This window comes from Callithrix jacchus, chromosome 10 (assembly GCF_049354715.1).
Source record: "Callithrix jacchus isolate 240 chromosome 10, calJac240_pri, whole genome shotgun sequence".
Classification (NCBI taxonomy): Eukaryota; Metazoa; Chordata; class Mammalia; order Primates; family Cebidae; genus Callithrix; species Callithrix jacchus.
Genome location: NC_133511.1, coordinates 11,938,870 through 11,959,976, shown reverse-complemented (window position 1 = coordinate 11,959,976; position 21,107 = coordinate 11,938,870). Strand labels below are relative to the sequence as shown.

Genomic DNA, 21,107 nt, shown 5'->3' with positions numbered 1-21,107 from the left:
TGTTTATTTGTATATCTTATAATTTTTGTTGAAAACTGAACATTTAAAAACATGAAGTCAGGCAAAGTGGCTTATGCCTGTAATCCCAGCACTTGGGAGGCTGAGGCAAGAGAAGTGCTTGAGCCCAGGAGTTCAAGAACAACCCAGACAACAAAGCAAGACCCTGACTCTACAAAAACTACAAAAATTAACCAGAGTAGTTAACTGATGGTTTTGGAAAGCTCCACCTGTTCTGTTTCCTTCAATGGGCTGCCAGTTTGCTGATCTTCACAGTTACCACCATCGCAAAGGCCCTCATGGAGGTGAGAGGGGACAAAGAAAGAGAGTGGGCTGCATTCCCGGGTGCAATCTTTTCTCTTTTTGTTTTTGTTTTTGTTTTTCTGGAGACAGAGTCTCACTTTATCACCCAGGCTGGAGTGTAATAGTACGATCTCGGCTCCCTGCAACCCCTGCCTCCTGGGTTCAAGCAATACTCATACCTCCCAGCCTCCCAAGTAGCTGGGATTACAGGTGCGCACCACCAGCCTTGGCTGATTGTTTGTATTTTTAGTAGAGATGAGTCTTCTCCATGTGGGCCAGGCTGGCCTCAAATTCCTGGCTTCGAGTGATCCATCCACCTCGGCCACTCAAAGTGCTGGAATTACAGGTGTGAGTCACAGCACCCAACCTCCAGTGTGTCATCTTTTCATATCCATTTGACAAAATGATGCCACCGGGGATGACTGCATACTGCATTTAGTCTGTGGGTGAAAAATATCTAATGAACCACACGGGGACTACGGCCACCTAAAATGCCATAATGCTCATGGTTCTTAATAATATTCAACAATTTTTCTTAAATAAATCCTCCCAGGCTGTTGCAAGCATTTGGTTAACTTCAAAAATTCTGAAAAACGTATTTTGACCATTTTTTTTTGGCCAGTGTTCTCATTGTTTTAATGAAGGAGTTGATTTTTCAGAGGTATTTATGCCACCATTCTGCACACGTTTCTCTTGAAGGAACACATAGTCAATATTATCTTGATTCTATTCTACATTTTTTTCTTTCTACTCATAAAGTGGCATATTTCTCTCCTCTTCTTCAGTAGGTCATAAAATTCAGAAGGGAGATGTGAAAAAGCACATTTTCTTATTGTGCTACGGTGTTATGGAAGAATGTGTCAGGAACAAGATAGACCTAAGCCGTTTCTTTCCAAATAAATAAATACTACATAAGCAGATCTAAGTCCAGAAGCACAGTCTTTCTCGTTCTATGCTTGTCACTAAATGAATTGGGGATTGGAGACTTGTTTGATTCACCACTGCATTCCAGTGTGTAATCTTTTCTCTTTTTGTTTTTGTTTTCTGGAGACAGAATCTCACTTCATCACTCAGGCTGGAGTGTAATGATACGATCTCAGCTCACTGCAATCTCTGCCTCCTGGGTTCAAGCAATTCTCATACCTCAGTCTCCCAAGTAGCTGGGATTACAGGTCTGCACCACCATGCCTGGCTGATATTTTGTATTTTTATTAGATTTGTGGCTTCTCCATATTGGCCAAGGGTGGAAGAGGGTATGTAATCCAGGATAAGAAGATTTTTGTCCCTGAGTTTCCTGCAGTGAGAAGAGTGCAGCTTCTGAACAAACCAGGTATGTGACGATTACACAACTCTGAATTTCACTTGCTGGTATTTACGTCTTCTCCATGGCTTTCTTCAAATAGCAGATACTGACCTGAGTCAAAGAAAACCATACTTAGGACATTCCCCTTCTTGAACAAAACTGCAATTTGCAAAATCATCAGTGACAGGTAATGGTGACTGGTGATTCGGTCCTGGTGATTTGGGCCAAATTCCAGAAGCCAATGTATATTCAGAAGGGGCAGGGAGAAGATGTGCATCTATCACTACACCTAGGAGCCCTGGCATATAAACAAGAGGTGAGTTGTCAGTTTTGCCCAATTCCAGACCTAGCACTTTCCAAACAAACTGAGACCATGGCAGTCCTCCACGCCATACTGCTGCGGCCACTGGGGCTGTTTCTGTGCCTCAGTCTCCAGCTTTCTTCTGCCATCTTCATGAGGTTCAGTAACAACTGCTTCACCTTCAATGACTACTACACCGTCACCCTAGGCATCAAGGCCAGTTCGTATATCTACGAAAGCAACACAGTCTATTCTGGTGAGTAGAAGCCATGCTCTCTGCTGTCCTTCGTTCCTGGGGAAATTGACTAAAATTTCAGAACATGATCCTCTGTTGCTACTGTCAGTTATACAAAACATGTGTCTTCTGAAGCAAATGGGAAGCAAGGGAAGGAAGAGAAAGAACGAGAATTAAGAGAGTGGATTGGGGGTACTATTTCTGCATGTCCCTTGTGAACTCAAGCCACAGGAGGGAGAAAGCCCCAACCCCCAGATTCACTGAGCCCCCGGCAAGAGCACACTTGGAGCAAATTCTCTGACTTAAGTAAAATGGGCATTTTAATCATTTTAAGGAATAATCATTGCATTCCCGTGTGTAATCTTTTCTTTTTGTTTTTCTTTTTCTTTTTCAATTGTACCTATTTTTTTTATTGGATTTTAGGTTTTGGGGTATATGTGAAGAACATGCAAGATAGTTGCATAGGTACACACGTGGCAGTGTGATTTGCTGCCTTCCTCCCCTTCACCTGTATCTGGCATTTCTCCCCATGCTATCTCTCCCCAACTCCCCACCCCAGAGCTGTCCCTCCCCTATTCCCCCCAACAGACCCCAGTGTGTAGTGCTCCCCTCCCTGTGTCCATGTTTTCTCATTGTTCAACACCCGCCTATGAGTGAGAACATGCAGTATTTCATTTTCTGTTCTTGTGTCAGTTTGCTGAGAATAATGGTCTACAGGTTCATCCTTGTCCCTACAAAGGACATGAACTCATCGTTTTTTATGGCTGCATAATATTCCATGGTGTATATGTGCCACATTTTCCCTGTCCAGCCTAGCATCGATGGGCATTTTGGTTGCTTCCAGGTCTTTGCTATTATAAACACTGCTGCAATGAACATTTGTGTGCATGTGTCCTTATAGTAGAACGATTTATAGTCCTTTGGATATATACCCAGTAATGGGATTGTTGAGTCAAATGGAATTTCTATTTCTACGTCCTTGAGGAATCGCCACACTGTCTTCCACAATGGTTGAACTAATTTACACTTCCACCAGCAATGTAAAAGTGTTCCTATTTCTCCACATCCTCTCCAGCATCTGTTGTCTCCAGATTTTTTAATGATCGCCATTCTAACTGCTGTGAGATGCTATCTCAATGTAGTTTTGATTTGCATTTCTCTAATGACCAGTGATGATGATCATTTTTTCATATGTTTGTTGGCCTCATGTATGTCTTCTTTTGTAAAATGTCTGTTCATATCCTTTGCCCACTTTCAAATGGGCTTCTTTGTGTTTTTCTTGTAAATCTGGTTTAGTTCTTTGTAAATTCTGGATATCAGCACTTTATCAGATGGGTAGACTGCAAAAATTTTTTCCCATTCTGTTGGTTGCCAATTCACTCTAATGACTGTTTCTTTTGCCATGCAGAAGCTGTGGAGTTTGATTAGGTCCCATTTGTCTATTTTGGCTTTTGTTGCCAATGCTTTTGGTGTTTTGGTCATGAAGTCCTTGCCTACTCCTATGTCCTGAATGGTTTTGCCTAGATTTTCTTCTAGGGTTTTTATGGTGTTAGGTCTTATGTTTAAGTCTTTAATCCATCTGGAGTTAATTTTAGTGTAAGGTGTCAGGAAGGGGTCCAGTTTCTGCTTTCTGCACATAGCTAGCCAGTTTTCCCAACACCATTTATTAAACAGGGAATCCTTTCCCCATTGCTTTTTTTTGTCAGGTTTGTCAAACATTGGATGGTTGTAGATATGTTGTGTTGCCTCCGAGGTCTCTGTTCTGTTCCATTGGTCTATATCTCTGTTTTGGTACCAGTACCATGCTGTTTTGATTACTGTAGCCTTGTAGTATAGTTTGAAGTCACTAAGTCCAGTAGTGTGATGCCTCCTGCTGTGTTCTTTTTGCTTAGAATTGACTTGGCTATGTGGGCTTTCTTTCAGTTTCATATACAGTTTAAGGTGATTTTTTCCAGTTCTGTGAAGAAGGTCATTGGTAGCTTGATGGGGATAGCATTGAATCTATAAATTACATTTTCACAATATTGATTCTTTCTAACCATGAACATGGAATGTTTCTCCATCTGTTTGTGTCCTCTCTTACTTCGTTGAGCACTGGCTTGTAGTTCTCCTTGAAGAGGTCCTTTACGTTCCTTGTTAGTTGTATTCCTAGGTATTTTATTCTCTTTGGAGCAATTGTGAATGGCAGTTCGTTCCTGATTTGGCTCTCTTTAAGTCTGTTATTGGTGTATAGGAATGCTTGTGATTTTTGCACATTGATTTTGTATCCTGAGATTTTGCTGAAGTTGCTTATCAGTTTCAGGAGATTTTGGGCTGAGACAATGGGATCTTCTAGATTTACAATCATGTCATCTGCAAATAGAGATAATTTGGCTTCCTCCTTTCCTATTTGAATACCCTTTATTTCTTTTTCTTGCCTGATTGCTCTGGCTAGAACTTCCAGTACTATATTGAACAAGAGTGGTGAGAGAGGGCATCCTTGTCTAGTGCCAGATTTCAAAGGGAATGCTTCCAGTTTTTGCCCATTCAATGTAATATTGGCTGTTGGTTTGTCGTAAATAGCTTTTATTATTTTGAGATACGTTCCATCAATACCGAGTTTATTGAGGGTTTTTAGCATAAAGTGCTGTTGAATTTTGTCAAAGGCCTTCTCTGCATCAATTGAGATAATCATGTGGTTTTTGTCTTTGGTTCTGTTCATGTGGTGAATTACGTTTATAGACTTGCATATGTTGAACCAGCCTTGCATCCCCGGGATGAATCCTACTTGATCACGGTGGATAAGCTTTTTGAAGTGCTGTTGCAATCAGCTTGCCAGTATTTTACTGAAGATTTTTGCATCTATGTTCATCATGGATATTGGCCTGAAGTTTCCTTTTCTTGTTGAGTCTCTGCCGTGTTTTGGTATCAGGATGATGTTGGTCTCATAAAATGATTTGGGAAGGATTCCCTCTTTTTGGATTATTTGGAATAGTTTCAGAAGGAATGGTACCAGCTCCTCTTTGTGTGTCTGGTAGAATTCGGCTGTAAACCCATCTGGACCTGGGCTTTTTTTGTGTGATAGGCTCTTAATTGCTGCCTCAACTTCACATCTTGTTATTGGTCTGTTCAGGGTTTTGGATTCTTCCTGGTTTAGGCTTGGGAGGAGGCAAGTGTCAAGGAATTTATCCATTTCTTCCAGGTTTACTAGTATATGTGCATAGAGTTGTTTGTAATAATCTCTAACGATGGTTTGAATTTCTGTGGAATCTGTGCTGATATCCCCTTTATTGTTTTTTATTGCATCTATTTGGTTATTCTCTCTTTTCTTTTTTATTAATTTGGCTAGTGGTCTGTCTATTTTGTTGATCTTTTAAAAAAAACCAGCTCCTGGATTTATTGATTTTTTGAAGGGTTTTTTGTGTCTCTATCTCCTTCAGTTCTGCTCTGATCTTAGTTATTTCTTGTCTTCTGCTAGTTTTTGAGTTTTTTTTATCTTGCTCCTCGGGCTCTTTCAATTTTGATGATATGGTGTCAATTTTGGATCTCTCCTTGCTTCTCACGTGGGCACTTATTGCTATATATTTTCCTCTAGAGACTGCTTTAAATGTGTCCCAGAGATTCTGTTGTGTTGTCTTCGTTCTCATTGGTTTCGAAGAACATCTGTATTTCTGCCTACATTTCATTGTTTATCCAGTCAACAGTCAAGAGCCAGTTGTTCAGTTTCCATGAAGCTGTGCAGTTCTGAGTTAGTTTCTGAATTCTGTCTTCTAACTTGATTGCACTATGGTCTGAGAGACTGTTTTTTATTATTTCCATTCTGCATTTGCTGAAGAGTGATTTACTTCCAATTATGTGGTCAATTTTAGAGTAGGTGTGATGTGGTGCTGAGAAGAATGTATATTCTGTGGATTTGGGATGGAGAGTTCCGTAAATGTCTATTAGGTTTGCTTGTTCCAGGTCTGAGTTCAAGTCCTGGATATCCTCGTTAATTTTCTGTCTGGTTGATCTGTCTAATATTGACAGTGGAGTGTTAAAGTCTCCCACTATTATTGTGTGGGAGTCTAAGTCTCTTTGTAAGTCATTAAGAACTTGCCTTATGTATCTGGGTGCTCCTGTATTAGGTGCATATCTATTTAGGATCGTTAGCTCTTCTTGTTGTATCGATCCTTTTACCATTATGTAATGTCCTTCTTTGTCTCCTTTGATCTTTGTTGCTTTAAAATCTACTTTATCAGAGACGAGAATTGCAACTCCTGCTTTTTTTTTGCTCTCCATTTGGTTGGTAAATCTTCCTCCATCCCTTTATTTTGAGCCTTTGTGTATCCTTGCATGTGAGATGGGATTCCTGGATACATACAGCACACCGATGGGTTTTGGCTTTTTATTCAATTTGTCAGTCTGTGTCTTTTGATTGGTGCATTTAGTCCATTTACATTTAGGGTTAATATTGTTATGTGTGAATTTGATACTGCCATTTTGATGCTAGCTGGCTGTTTTGCCCGTTAGTTGTTGTAGATTCTTCATTATGTTGATGCTCTTTAGCATTTGGTGTGATTTTGGAATGGCTGGTACTGGTTGTTCCTTTCTATGTGTAGTGCCTCTTTCAGGAGCTCTTGTAACGCAGGCCTGGTGGTGGCAAAATCTCTGAGTACTTGCTTGTTTGCAAAGGATTTTATTTTTCCTTCACTTATGAAGCTTAGTTTGGCTGGACATGAAATTCTGGGTTGAAAGTTCTTTTCTTTAAGGATGTTGAATATCAGCCCCCACTCTCTTCTGGCTTGTAGAGTTTCTGCTGAGAGATCTGCTGTAAGTCTGATGGGCTTCCCTTTATGGGTGACCCGACCTTTCTCTCTGGCTGCCCTTATCATTTTCTCCTTCATTTCAACCCTGGTGAATCTGATGATTATGTGCCTTGGGGTTGCTCTTTTTGAGGAATATCTTTGTGGTGTTCTCTATTTCCTGGACTTGAATATTGGCCTGCCTTGCTAGGTTGGGGGAGTTTTCCTGGATAATATCCTGAAGAGTATTTTCCAGCTTGGATTCATTCTCTTCGTCACATTCAGATACACCTATCAAACGTAGATTAGGTCTCTTCACATAGTCCCACATTTCTTGGAGACTCTGTTCATTCCTTTTTGCACTTTTTTCTCTAATCTTGCCTTCTCGTTTTATTTCATTGAGTTGATCCTCGACCTCTGATATCCCTTCTTCTGCTTGGTCAATTCTGCTGTTGAAACTTGTGCATGCTTTGCGAAGTTCTCATGTTGTGCTTTTCAGCTCCATGAATTCACTCATATTCCTTTCTAAGTTGTCCATTCTCGTTAGCATTTCAAATCTATTTTCAAGATTCTTAGTTTCTTTGCATTGGGTTAGAACATATTCTTTTAACTCACAGAAGTTTCTCATTACCCACCTTCTGAAGTCTGATTCTGTCATTTCATCACATCCATTCTCCATCCAGCTTTGTTCCCTTGCTGGTGAGGAGTGTGAACCCTTGTAGGAGGAGAGGTGTTCTGGTTTCGGGTGTTTTCCTCCTTCTTGCACTGGTTTCTTCCCATCTTTGTGGATTTATCCACCTGTCGTCTTTGTAGTTGCTGAGCTACTGTGGGCTCTGCCCTACTGCCGTGTGAACTTCCCTGCAGTCCTGTTTATATGGGTGTGGTTAGAACTGCCTCAGCAATGGTGGCCCACCTCTGTAATGGCGGACTCTCTCTGTAGTGGCGGGTTGCCTCAGCAACGGCAGGCTGCCTCAGCAATGGCGGACTACCTCTGTAGGGGTAGAGTGCCTCTGTAATGGTGGACGCCCCTCCCCAACAGAGCTGGACCATCCTGGGTTCAGCTGTGCTTGCGGTGAAACTCTCAACCCAGGGTGTTTCCAATTCCTGGGGTTTTTTTGGGGGGGGTGGGTGGGACCCGTCAAGCCTGATCACCTGGCTCCCTGCCTCAGAGCCTTTTTTTTTTTTAAGTTGAACGGTTGACTCTCTCCCAGGTGTTCCAGTCTCCTGTTGAAAAGGCACTGGGATCTGTGTCATTTCCCATGCTGCAACCCACTGCACCGGGTAGAACAACGGTGCTGCCCGGGAGTCTCCTGGCCTGGCTCCCTGTTTCTGTCCCCTGTTTAATCAGATGAGTGGGCAACTCTGCCTTCCCAGAGCTCCAATCACCAGCTTAAAAGGGCAACCAGACCAGTGTACTTTGTAAGGAGGACCACCGTGCTGGGTGCTGGCAAAATAGCCGTGCTGGCCAAAATAGCCACGCTGGCGACCCATGGGGGTCCCGAGGACTGCCTGGGGATCTCCTGGTCTGTGGGCAATAAATATCTGTTTGGAAATGTGGTGTCCACTCACCCTCTGTGCTTTCACTGGGAGCTGCAATCCTGAGCAGCTCCTAAACCGCCATCTTGGATCCTCCTATCTGGTTTTTGTTTTTCTGGAGACAGAGTCTCACTTCATCACCCAGGCTGGAGTGTAATAGTACAATCTCAGCTCCCTGCTACCTCCACCTCCTGGGTTCAAGCAATTCTCATATTTCAGCCTCCCAAGTAGCTGGGATTACAGGTGCGCACCACTAGCCTTGGCTGATTGTTTGTATTTTTAGTAGAGATGAGTCTTCTCCATGTGGGTCAGTCCACTCTCAAACTCCTGGCTTCAAGTGATCCACCCACCTCCACCACCCAAAGTGCTGGAATTATAGGTGTGAGTGACAGCACCCAACCTCCAGTGAGTAATCTTTTCATATCCATTTGACAAAAAGATGCCACCGGGGATGACTCTATACTGCACTTAGTCTGTGGCTGAAAAACATCTAATGAACCACAAGGGAAAAGTATTACTAACCCACTTTATGTATGAGAAGCCTGAGGCCAAGGGAAATTACATGGCATGCCCAGAGTCTCCCCGCTAGGAAGTGGCAGAACTGGCTCTTGAATCTTAGTCTTTTGCTTTTCTTAGAGGTGTCCAGTTCATGTTTTTTATACATCCCTTTTTGAATCATCCAAATCTACAAGTCAAGGAATATGCTTTCTAATTTATTTCATGATAATAACACTTCATATGGTGTTTACATGTACTAGTGACCTATTAGGGAGACATCATTATCGTTCCCATGTTGTAGATGAGAAAGAGAGACAGAAATGCTAAGTGACTCTTACTCAGGTCCTAGAGCTACTTAAATGGGGAAGCTAAGATATGAACCAGCATTCCAGCTTCAGAGACCCTGCCTTTAACCACTATATACCTCTTCCTTCTAGTAATAAGAGCTAACACTTCTTACTATGTCCTAGGCAAGTTTTAGGAGTAAATGCTGTTATCATTTAACAGACAAGAACTGAGGCATGGAGAAGTTAACAGTGTGCACTAATAAGTAACATAGCTAAGATTTGAATCTAAATAGCACAGCCAAAACTCATACGCTTTTTGTCCAGCCAGGCTTTCCAGCTTCAGAACCTGTCTTCTCATGTACTGTGTTATCCTGCCTTTCTTAAAAATCTGACCAAATTTTGCAAAGACCACCAGGGTGATCTCCACACTCATGGTCTATAGATCTCAGACAGCAGGTGAACAATCATGGCATGCCTTCATGCACTCATCCTGACTTATCTTTTGTCTTACTTTAAATGAGAACTGACAGTTGTGATGGGGCCAGCTATGACCCACTTCCTCAGGCAGTGGATATTGTCCTGACATGGCAGAGAGGATAATCTTGTAATTCAAAATGAGCACAGGTAGACATACGTGCAACCTGGGTGAGAGCCTGAGGGGTCAGAGGCACTACTGCAAAAGAGATCACAAGCCTCTGACCTTTAAGATAATACCTCTCCAGGTGAAAGATTTTGCTAATGCAATGGAAGAAAGAGAAATCTATTGCTGAGTGTATGATAATAACACTTCATACGGTGTTTACATGTACTAGTGACCTATTAGGGAGACATCATTATCCTTCCCATGTTGTAGATGAGAAAGAGAGACAGAAATGCTAAGTAACTTATGGTGTCTCACACCTGTAATGTCGGCAATTTGGAAGGTCGAGGTGGGCAGATTGATTGAAATCAAGAGTTTGAGACTAGCCTGGGCAACATAGCAAAACCTAATCTTTACAAAAAAAAAAAACACAAAAATTAGCCAGATGTGGTATGTACACCTGTGGTCCCCGCTACTCAGGAGGCTGAGGTGGGAGGATGGCTTGAGCACGAGAGGTGGTGGTTACAGTGAGCTGAGACCAGGTCACTGCACTCCAGCCTGAGTGACAGAGCAAGACTCCATCTCAAGAAAAAAAGAGAGAGAGAGAGAGAGAAATCTATCATGTGAAGATGCTATCGAAGGGGAGACATGGGAGCCTTCTGAAGGTAGAAAGACAGGAGAAAGACAAGTCAAGATGATCCACTGGGGTGAAGGGGATCACGGCACTCACAGAGGCAGTAGGTGGAGCAGGGAAAGGGAAAGAGGCAAGAGGAGAACTAAGGTTCCTTAGATGCCCACGTATGCCATGTACCCCCAACCTTTATCCAATTCCATTTTAAAACAGAAATGTGCTATGAAAGCATTGTGGTAAACTGACTCACAATATGAATGATTTAAGTTGAGAGTCAAAATCCTTGCCCACGGAGATGTGAATTGCTGGATCCCACACCTGTGGTTGTATAGCAGCCTCCACGATTGCCTTGCAAGTGTTATTGCCAGAACTCAGGACTGAGTAAATGCCCACCCAGGCCAATCGCTTTTCCTTATTTTGGTTTTGAAATTCTTTTAAACTTTAGGGCTATGTCAATATCGGTAAACTGTGCATAAATGGCTTGGCAGGTCCCAAGAGACAACTGAAGCTCAAGCACTATCTTAAAACAGGTTCCCTGGGTCTGTTTTGACGTCAGTGAAAGAAACCCTTAATACAGTGACATTTACATTAAGACTGTGCTGAGCAAGCATCTGCCATTTTTTTTCTTCTGTGGGCAAGAGGGATGTGATTTGCCTGCTTTTCTTCCTGAACTTTAAGCTTTAAGGGCACTATACAACATGGGATACATGATTTTTAAAATCAACCAATGAGTAGTTACTTAGGGCCCTCCAGAGACCCAACACTGGGCTGTCCGGATACCAACACAGACGAAACCACAGTGCGTAGCACTAAGTATTATATGATTAAGAACTCAACTGCTGAAAAAAAATGAGAGAGAATAAGAGGAAAAAAGGGACAAATTGGTCAAGAGGTGGGACATAAACAAGCCATTGGAGTGGAAGCAATGTATGATGAGAGGGGAGGCAGGCTTTCAAACAGACAGCCAGATGTGAGCAAGGATCAGGAGCAGGGACATTTGCAGAAAAAGGTAAAACCTAGCTGCCCTTAGAGCGGAAATACAAACAGCAGGCTGAGGCTAAGTTCTTACAGGCTTAAAAAACATGTGTTGGATACTATAATCAACAGACCAGAGGCAGAAATACAAAAGCAGAAATGTTGACCCACTCTAGGAGGAAGAACCCTTTGAAGGTTTGGGCAGGAGTGTGTTTGATGGATGCGTTGCATTAGGAAATCTGGCCTGGCTGCCACATGTTGCAAGGCTGCCTGAAGGGAGAAGAACCTAAGGCCAGAAATCCAGAAAATATGGGTGCCTAGGAGGGAAGAAAGAGGATTTAAACCAGCGTGGAAGGGGAAAAGCAGATGAACAGGGCACGTCCACGCAGAGCTGACACTGATGACTATCTGGATGTCACCATCTCCGCTCACCTTCTGCTTTACCAGACATGCAGATCTAGAGCAGACATCAGATGCTCATTGAGCAAGTCAAGGTCTGTGGGATCTGAATCAGCCAAGCTCGACTGGCAAAACTAACAACTGGAACACAGAACTGTAGTGTGCATATAGCATATAATAACAGTTGCAATTTATCCAGTGCTCACCATGTATTAAAATCTTCACATGCTTCTCTTTATCCTCCAGAACCTTTCAAGATAGGTATCATGATCTCAAATAATGAAGAATAATGTCGTTATTCCCAGACCTAGACCCAGGCCAGGTGCAAGGTGAGCACACAAGAAATATTTGTGGAGTGAATGATGAGCAATAAGGAAACCAAGGCTCAGAGGTGAAATGACTTGCTCCTAAGTGTTAGAATCCCAATTCAGAACCAGGACTGTCTGAACCTTTTGTGTTACATTATCAGTCTGCTTTGCTTTGTTAAGAAGCCTTAAAGAAATTCCGGGTGGCTGAAAGGGCCCTGGAAAGAACAATATCCTAGCATTGAGGAATTCACTCAGAAGAGATCTCCTAAGGGAAGAAATAGACAGATACTTTCTCCTTTTTTTTTTAAATTATACTTTAGGTTCCGAGGTACATGTGCAGATCATGCAGGATTGTTGCTAAATGCCCTCTCCGCTACATATCCGAAGGCTGAAATTAACAAGTGGAATTAACAAGTTACTTGTGGTAACCCTATAAGGAGTTAGGGCACCTGTGGCTCAAAGGCACTCATTCCCTAACAACAGAGACTAAGAGAATCAGCATTTCTGGGACCACGGAAAGGATTTTGCTTTTACTTGGACCACCGGACCTTTCCACGTGTATCAATCTCTTCCGTCCCCACACTGCCCCTGAGAAGAGGACCAAGCAGGCTTGTCCTCTCATCTGAGAAATGGGCCCCGGCTCAGAGAGGTAAAGAGATTCACTCCCAGAATCTCACCCCTCACGTGTAGCAAAACCAGAGCTGAGTATGGATTTTCTTTTGTCTGCCTTTTACTGCAGAGAATTTGGAAAACACCAAAAAGCACTAGGAAGAAAACTAAAGTGATCTGTAACCTCATTACCAAGAAATCACCACAGTTAATATCTTGATGTATCTCTTTCCAGACTCTCAAATTCTTTTACAGAAATGAGACTACGCTATGTGGACATTCTCTTTGTAACGTTGTTTCACACTTTGTTTCAATTTCACTCCCCTCATCCCTTGAGTTTGGCTCACAGGGAGCAGATGGCTGATTGTCCCTTCATCATATCCTCCCAGTATTCGTCCCTGTGGATGACCGCATCTACGCTGTGGTCATGAAAGCCCTGAACAAGAAGGGTGACTCAGTGGGCCTCTGGCGAAGAGCAGATGAAAACTGCCGCAGCAATGCCACGTACTACATGAAATATCAATACGTGACAGTCTTAGAGGCACAGTGGCAATCTCCTGAATCTGAGAACATAACGGAAGTGGAGATACAGTAAGAACCTAACTTGTTTTGCTTTGGGCTCTACAATTTTCATGTTGGGTTTATGCAGTTTTACACTGAGCTAGGAGGACTTAAAATACAATCCAGATGTGATGTGAAGAACTCAGCGGCTGCACTTCATTACCATCTCACAGTGCTCTGCTATACATACCTTCCACCTGTAGGAGCTTGCAGATACACACATTCACACCGACACCATACACCACACACCACACATACACTCACACCCCACACACACATACATACCACATGCACCACACGCCACACATACACTCACACCCCACACACACATACATACCACATGCACCACACGCCACACATACACTCATACCCCACACACACATACATACCACATGCACCACACGCCACACATACACTCACACCCCACACACACATACATACCACATGCACCACACGCCACACATACACTCACACCCCACACACACATACATACCACATGCACCACACGCCACACATACACTCACACCCCACACACACATACATACCACATGCACCACACGCCACACATACACTCACACCCCACACACACATACATACCACATGCACCACACAGACACACACCACACACCTCACAACATACATACCCCACACACATACACACCCCATACACACCACACATACAACCACACACACCACATGCATATATGCCACATGTACCACACACATACATATGACACACCATACACACATACCACACACACCACATGCACCACACACACCACACATAAACTTACACTCCACACACACCACACACATATATACCACATGCACCACACAAACATACCACACACCTCACACACACACACACCACATACACCACACACTCACACCACACACACATACAGAACACATACACATCATAGAGGTACCACACACACACTCCACACATATACTACACACACCATACAGATACCATACACACAACACATACCACCCACACACACCACATGCCACTCACACACTACACACCACACATATACCACATATACACACTACACACATATCCTACAGACACCACACACACACACCAGACCATATTCCCACACATAGCCCCTTTCTACACACACACACACACACACACACACCCTGCTTATGCCCAACATCCTCAGAAAAAACAGCACCCTCTTTGTTTCCTATTCCCCACATTCAAACTGGAGAACCATTTTTGAACACACGGATTCATTTTGGAAATGGCTCGCTAACAGAAAGTGTGATGGTTGTCTCATAAAACTGACTTCTGGTGTCACACAAAATGGACACACTCTGATTCTGAGGTAAGGTCACCTAGAATCACATTGGACTTCAACAACAAACCTTCCTCCGAGCCGGGATCTGTCATTAGGTTTATTTAGGAACCACATGTTGTGAGGTACGCAAGGCTTCCAGATTCCATTCTATACTGAAAGGGCTGGTCTGACCCGCAGGCTGTGTCGGCTGGAACAGTGTCTCTGTGGAATCTGGTAATGATGACAGTGCTGTGAAACCACCCTTCCCTCTCTCTCCTCATGCTGGGCCTGGTCAGACCTAATTGGCTTTGGAGGAGGGACTTTTGTGCCTACAGAGTAGAAACCAAAGGGAGCTACCACAATCCAGCCTCCCCGTGACAGCAGTTGCTTAAAAGCCAGCCAAGGCTAATTAGGGCAACAACTTTTTCATCTCGCCTCATTAAAGCCTCCACATTCCATGCATCAAGAGATGAAAGACCAAACTATGACCATGTGCAAGACAAATGGCCCAATCCCACTGACGGTGTGGTCTCCAGATCCCTCCTACTTACATATGACACACCATACACACATACCACACAACACACACAACTCCTACCCTTGCACCCCCATGATAACACGCTGGCCTCCCTGCTTCTTTACACCATGTGGGCATATAATATGTGGGGCTCTGCTCCACATATTATGGGGGATGCAGAAAGTAGGGGATGCAGGCAGTGGTGGGCTGGGCACAAAAGGGATGGGAAAAGGTCCCTACTCTTGGGATGTTACAATGAGTTTGGGAAGGCGAGGTTAGGTCAGCAAGGCCTATATAGAAATGACTGAGGTTAAACATCACTTCCTCAAGAAAGCATTCCCTGGGCTGGGCGCAGTGGTTCACACCTGCAATCCAAGCACTTTGGGAGGCCAAGGTGGGCAGATCACCTGAGGTTGGGAGTTCAAGATCAGCCTGACCAACATGGAGAAACCGTCTCTACTAAAAATACAAAGTTAGCCAGGCGTGGTGGCACACGCCTGCAGTCCCGGCTGCTCTGGAGGCTGAGGCAGGAAAATCGATTGAACCTGGGAGGCGGAGGTTGCACCTTGACCACACCATTGCACTCCAGCCTGGGCAACAAGAGTGAAACAAGAAAGAAAGAGAGAGAGAGAGGAAGAAAGGAAGGAAGGAGGGAAGGAGGGAAGGTGGGAAGGAGGGAGGGAGGGAGGGAGGGAGAGAGGGAGGGCGGACAGGCAGGAAGGAAGGGATTCCCTGAACCTACAAATCAAATATAAACTCCCAGTTATACACCCTCAGAATTTCTTCCCCTTCTTTACAGCGAACATCACAGCTCTGTTCAATTCTTTGTTTCTTTTTTTTTTTTTTTTGAGACAGAGTTTCGCTCTTGTTACCCAGGCTGGAGTGCAATGGCGCAATCTCGGCTCACCGCAACCTCCGCCTACTGGGTTCAGGCAATTCTCCTGCCTCAGCCTCCAGAGTAGCTGGGATTACAGGCACGCGCCACCATGCCCAGCTAAATTTTTGTATTTTTAGTAGAGACGGGGTTTCACCATGTTGACCAGGATGGTCTCTCTTGACCTCATGATCTACCCACCTCGGCCTCCCAAAGTACTGGGATTACAGGCTTGAGCCACCGCGCCCGGCCTCAATTCTTTACCTGGGTAATTGATCACCCATTTAAAATCTATCCCTCTGAAGACACTGTAAGTACCTGAGGGTGAAAACCAGGCCTGTCTTGCTCAACCACTGCCACCTCAGTACCAGGCACAGTGACTGACATTTGGTGTCCTTTCATTAATTATCTAACACATATATGAACAAGGGACTCCTATAGTAATGGATTCATTGCTAGGATAACAACAGACCAAGTGGTGCCGGTCGTTTACTGAACATAAAGCACCTATCATGTGTCAGGCACTGTTGACAACAGAACCTGCCTTATGAAGCTGGTCCTCCCATGGGGACAGAGGCTCCTAGCAAGTCAGTGCAACAGGGCGTCATGCCTGGCTTAGTGACAACAGGGAGAAACAACTTCATAGAAGTCATCATTGAGTCTACAAGCAGATGTGACCAGGACAGGTATTACAGGCAGAGGGACTGACATGAACAAAGACCAGAGGTATGTGTACCCTCCTGTGGGCAGTCCAGGGTGCTGACATTGGTGGGGGTGAGGGAATGGGAGAGGTTGTCTGGAAGTTGACCGAGGTGGTGGAGGACCTTATCAATAAGAAGCAGACGAGTACTTAATGATCAGCTCATTATGCCATACAGACAGTAAGCACAAAAGGAATTAAGAGGTTGGGAAGTCAGAAATGTGAGCAGAACTTGTGAATTCTGCATGAAGTCCTCGCCATCATCTCTCATTGATTTGCCCTCCACAGAGCTTTCACTGTCACTGCTGAGACCAGAGCCCTGCCTATTCTTTCTACTCTGAAACTGACAGGAAAAGGTGAGTTCCTCTGCAGCCCATTTGCATGTCTGGTAGTGAATTCAGTCGGCCTGGAAAATTATTTTGTGGGTTCCCTAGAAAAGAGGGTCTTCTTCCCACACATCGCTCAGCTATCAGCTGAGTCTCCCTGCACCTTGAGACCTCTGTAAGATTGCCCAACCTGTTGTCCCATGCCCTTTGGAAAACAAAAACCCATCCCTAAGATTTCTACAAATTCCCAGGGTCCTGATATTCTCAGGGTCATCTGTGTTTCCAAATGCCGCTTCCATAGGAGCTGTTTCTGTTCAGTACCACATAAACACAATGTGAAAACACCTGCCTCAATTTCCGCAAGGAATTCCCACTCACACAAAGCCTTCAGTGGTACAGTAGACTTTAACCAAAGGGGTTTAAAGGGATTGGGGGTGGAAGGTGGGGAGCTGCACAGAGAATTGGTATCACAGAAATAGCAATAATGTCTTTAGTTCTTAAAGTGGTCTTTGGCCACCACCGCTACCACCAGGAATTTTCACAGGCTGTTCCCCCAGCCTCGCACCTCCCTGAGGTTCCTTGCTGTCTTCTTCCCCCTTCCCTTTCTCTTCTCTTACCTCCCTCTAAGGAGCTATATATAATAAATTTAAGGCTAGGCACAGTGGCTCACACATCCCAACACTTTGGGAGGCCAAGGCAGAAGAAACACTTGAGCCCAGGAGCTCAAGACCAGCCTGGGCAACACAGTGAGACTTTGTCTCTATTTTTTTTTTTAATTGACACAGAGTCTCACTCTGTTGCCCAGGCTGAAGTGCAATAGTGTGATCTCAACTCACTGCACCCTCCACCTCCCGGGTTCAAGCGATTCTCCTGGCTCAGCCTTCCAAGTAGCTGGGATTACAGGCACAAGCCACCAGGCCCAGCTAATTTTTGTGTTTTTAGTGGAGATTAGGGTTTTACCATGTTGGCCAGGCTGGTCTGGAACTTCTGACCTCAAGCGATCCACCTGCCTCAGCCTCCCAGAGCACTGGAATTACATGCGCAAGCCACCACGCCCGGCCTAATTATTTTTTGTTTTAATTTATAAAAACGTTCCAAAAAGAAGATTCAAAAACATAGGTAACTTGCCTAAGTCCACAGAGAAAGTAAATGGCCAAAAGAAGACTCCTATTCCATATATTTCTTCCCACTTTTCTTAGACTTACATCAAAACCATAAAAATATTTTGTTTTTGAATGACTTTGAAATACAAGATTCGACCGAGAACAAGAAACAGCCTTTCTCACTGTCCAACAATGGGCGGTCCTCACGAGCCCCCAAACACTGAAAGACACCTAGCATGCTGCCTGTTTTCACATTCAATGGCAAATGGTAAAGTGATTATGCCTAATGAAACTATTATATGAATGTCTTAACTATTTCCTTGGTGGCTTTCCCTCTGCAAGAAAACAGATAGTAGTGTCTTCCTCAAGGCCATTGTCAAGATGAACCCTTGTGTAAATGTTACCGGGAAAAGGGGGCCTTGATCCAGACCCTAATAGAGGGTTCTTGGATCTCACACAGGAAGGAATTCAAGGTGAGAGGTAGAGTGTAGTGAAGAGATAGTTTACTGAAAGCTACTCCATTACAGGGAAGGGTGTCCTAAGAAAGCAAGTGGAAGAAACACTGTCTTTAAGTTTTCCTTGTATGGGGCCTTGTCTATGTAAAGACTGAACTAAGCTGTGCCTATGTGTGGGTGGGCTGACAGCATGACAAAATTTATTACTTTACTGATGTAAAGAAAACTATCCCTGACATTTTAGTGTATAAGACTATCAAAGCATAATTATCTTGAAAGCATATATTGTTAAGGGTATGGGGACATCTGGACTTCCCACTGTTCTAGGAGTGTGTCCTTGTTGGTATCTTCGGTCTGTTTTCTGAACCGTAAACATCTCAGTATCACAGGCTGTGACTGGCGAGGAATGTGCTTGCTACTTTCAAGATGTAGTTGACTTTTAAATGGTGTCACTGACTCTCCTAGGCTCCTGCTTCCCTGCCATAAATGCCAAAAAGGAAAAAAAAAAAAAAAAAAAAGGTCTGTTTCTAGGCCCTGGGGAAATGCTAAATAAGATTAGACAATGCTGTCATACTAGAAGGCGCCCTCCAGGTGGGAGGAAGAGTCATTCATCATTCTCTTCCTTCTTTTTTTTGAGACAGTCTCCTCTGTCACCCAGACTGGTGTGCAGTGGCACAATCTCGGCTCACTGCAACCTCCACCTCCTGGGTTCAGGTGATTCTCCTGCCTCAGCCTCCCAAGCAGCTGGGATTACAGGCACCTGCCACCACACCGGGCTAATTTTTGTATTTTTAGTAGAGATGGGGTTTCACCGGCAAGGCTGGTCTCGAACTCCTGACCTCAAGTGATCCACCTGCCTCAGCTTCCCACAGTGCTGGGATTATAGACTCCCAGTCTCTTCCTCTTCCTTATAGACCCTTCTAGGTTCCACGCAGAGTCTTGGAGGTATTCCCACCAATCTCCAGTTTGTTCAGGATCAGACAAACCCTCAGTACGATGAGCCTGGCTTCCTCTGCTTCTCTGCAAATTAACTTCAGGGAACCGATGTGCAATCAGCTCCCTTCATATAAAACTGACCAGTGCCTCTGAAACCACAGAAAGAGAGTTGGGGCTTTGTGCCAGGCACCTTTCTACTAACTTTAAAGCAGGGATGGCCATCCTCAAGTCTGGATGGGATCTAGTTTTTACACGCCCTTGAAATTAGCAAGAAGAAAGTAAAATTGTGCCATTGTGGATCATATTTGCACTGATTAACCTAATCTATTAAAGACAAGAATACATTCAGGAGGAGACTACTCAGCCCAACAACAAGAGTAGCAGGTGAATAAATTCAGTAGGTCTCCACCTCATCTCATAGAACTATGCAGACCTCAGGGTAGAAAGTGTTTCTTCCTTATTTTTGTTACTTAATCCTCTGTGTCCCCCAGCTTTTCCCCTTCTCTGAAAACACTTGGCACTGGAGAAGGGTTGATTGAATTCTGCTCGTGAATCTGGCTCTAGCATTCCATCATATTACCCTCCTTTCTCGAGGGCACACCCACCACCCAACAGAGGTCCTGATGCCATCTTCCAATGCCAACCATACCCTCAATCGTCTTTCCAGTGTCAATCGTACCCTTACCTGCCAAGATTCTCCAGAGCTCAGTCTTCAAGCCTTTCTCTGTGATTATACCCGAGAATATCGGAATCAACAGCCTGGCCAACCGAGTCTTCAGCAGCCCCATCACAGATGCCATTGATATCCTGCTTGCTTTTCTCATCAGCAAACTTCTCTTCTAAAGGGAATAGTTTCCCTTTAGAAACAACTGTTTCTGCCTCCACTGCATTCTCTTACATTCAGTTCCAAGCAGGTGCTGGGATATGTGTGTTATGAAGGCTTTACATTCTCAAATGTGCAAGTCAACTGCCTCTGCTTCAGACCAAAACGAAGACCTGGAGGCAGACTTGGGTCACACAGATGTTTATCTGGATCTTTTTGTAAACATTTAGATCTGGCCAGAATGTAGTCACCTAGAGTTCCCCCTATCAGTTTAACAAGTTGGCAGCCAATTCCACATCCAATCTCAAATTTTGTTCATTGCCAAATTATTCCCCTGCACCCCCTGAGTTTCTGTGGGAAGGATCCTTCCTTGCTTTCAAGATGATCTCAGATTTCTGACCAAACCTACCCAGGTTACAAGGAACTTCTGTGACTTGTGACTCAAGAAGGAAAGGAGAAAGAAAAAATAGTTCTGAGCTTCCCATTTGTCCACACCAGTAAGTTTTGAAGGGCAAGAGAAGAGGAATGAAGCATGTCTGAGCAGCCAATACAGAAAAAAAAAAAAAAATGATGCTAGAAAGGCATTTTTGTCACAACAAATAAATTATACTTTAAACAAGAATAATGAATGTGTTCAATTCAAATATAAGTCTTCGATGAGTTAAGTTAAAACACAGGGAATTTTGTCTAATTGTACGTATTTGTGCGTATTAAAGAACCAATCAAACGGTGTGTGTGTGTTTTCAAGACCAGACTTCACGGCAGAATGATCTCAATTTTCATTTCCCTCAAGTGCAAACTGGT

At 43.9% G+C, this 21,107-nt stretch overlaps 1 protein-coding gene across 1 annotated transcript; it reads left to right on the top strand.

Annotated features, from left to right (window-relative positions):
- The first annotated feature begins 1,962 nt into the window (after positions 1–1,962).
- PLET1 (placenta expressed transcript 1) lies at positions 1,963–20,843 on the top strand. The gene is made up of 4 exons (XM_035264527.3): positions 1,963–2,160; positions 13,112–13,313; positions 16,949–17,016; positions 20,148–20,843. The coding sequence occupies exons 1-4, from the start codon at positions 1,977–1,979 to the stop codon at positions 20,321–20,323; spliced, it is 630 nt and encodes a 209-aa protein (XP_035120418.3). The 5' UTR covers positions 1,963–1,976; the 3' UTR covers positions 20,324–20,843.
- Positions 20,844–21,107: the final 264 nt, after the last annotated feature.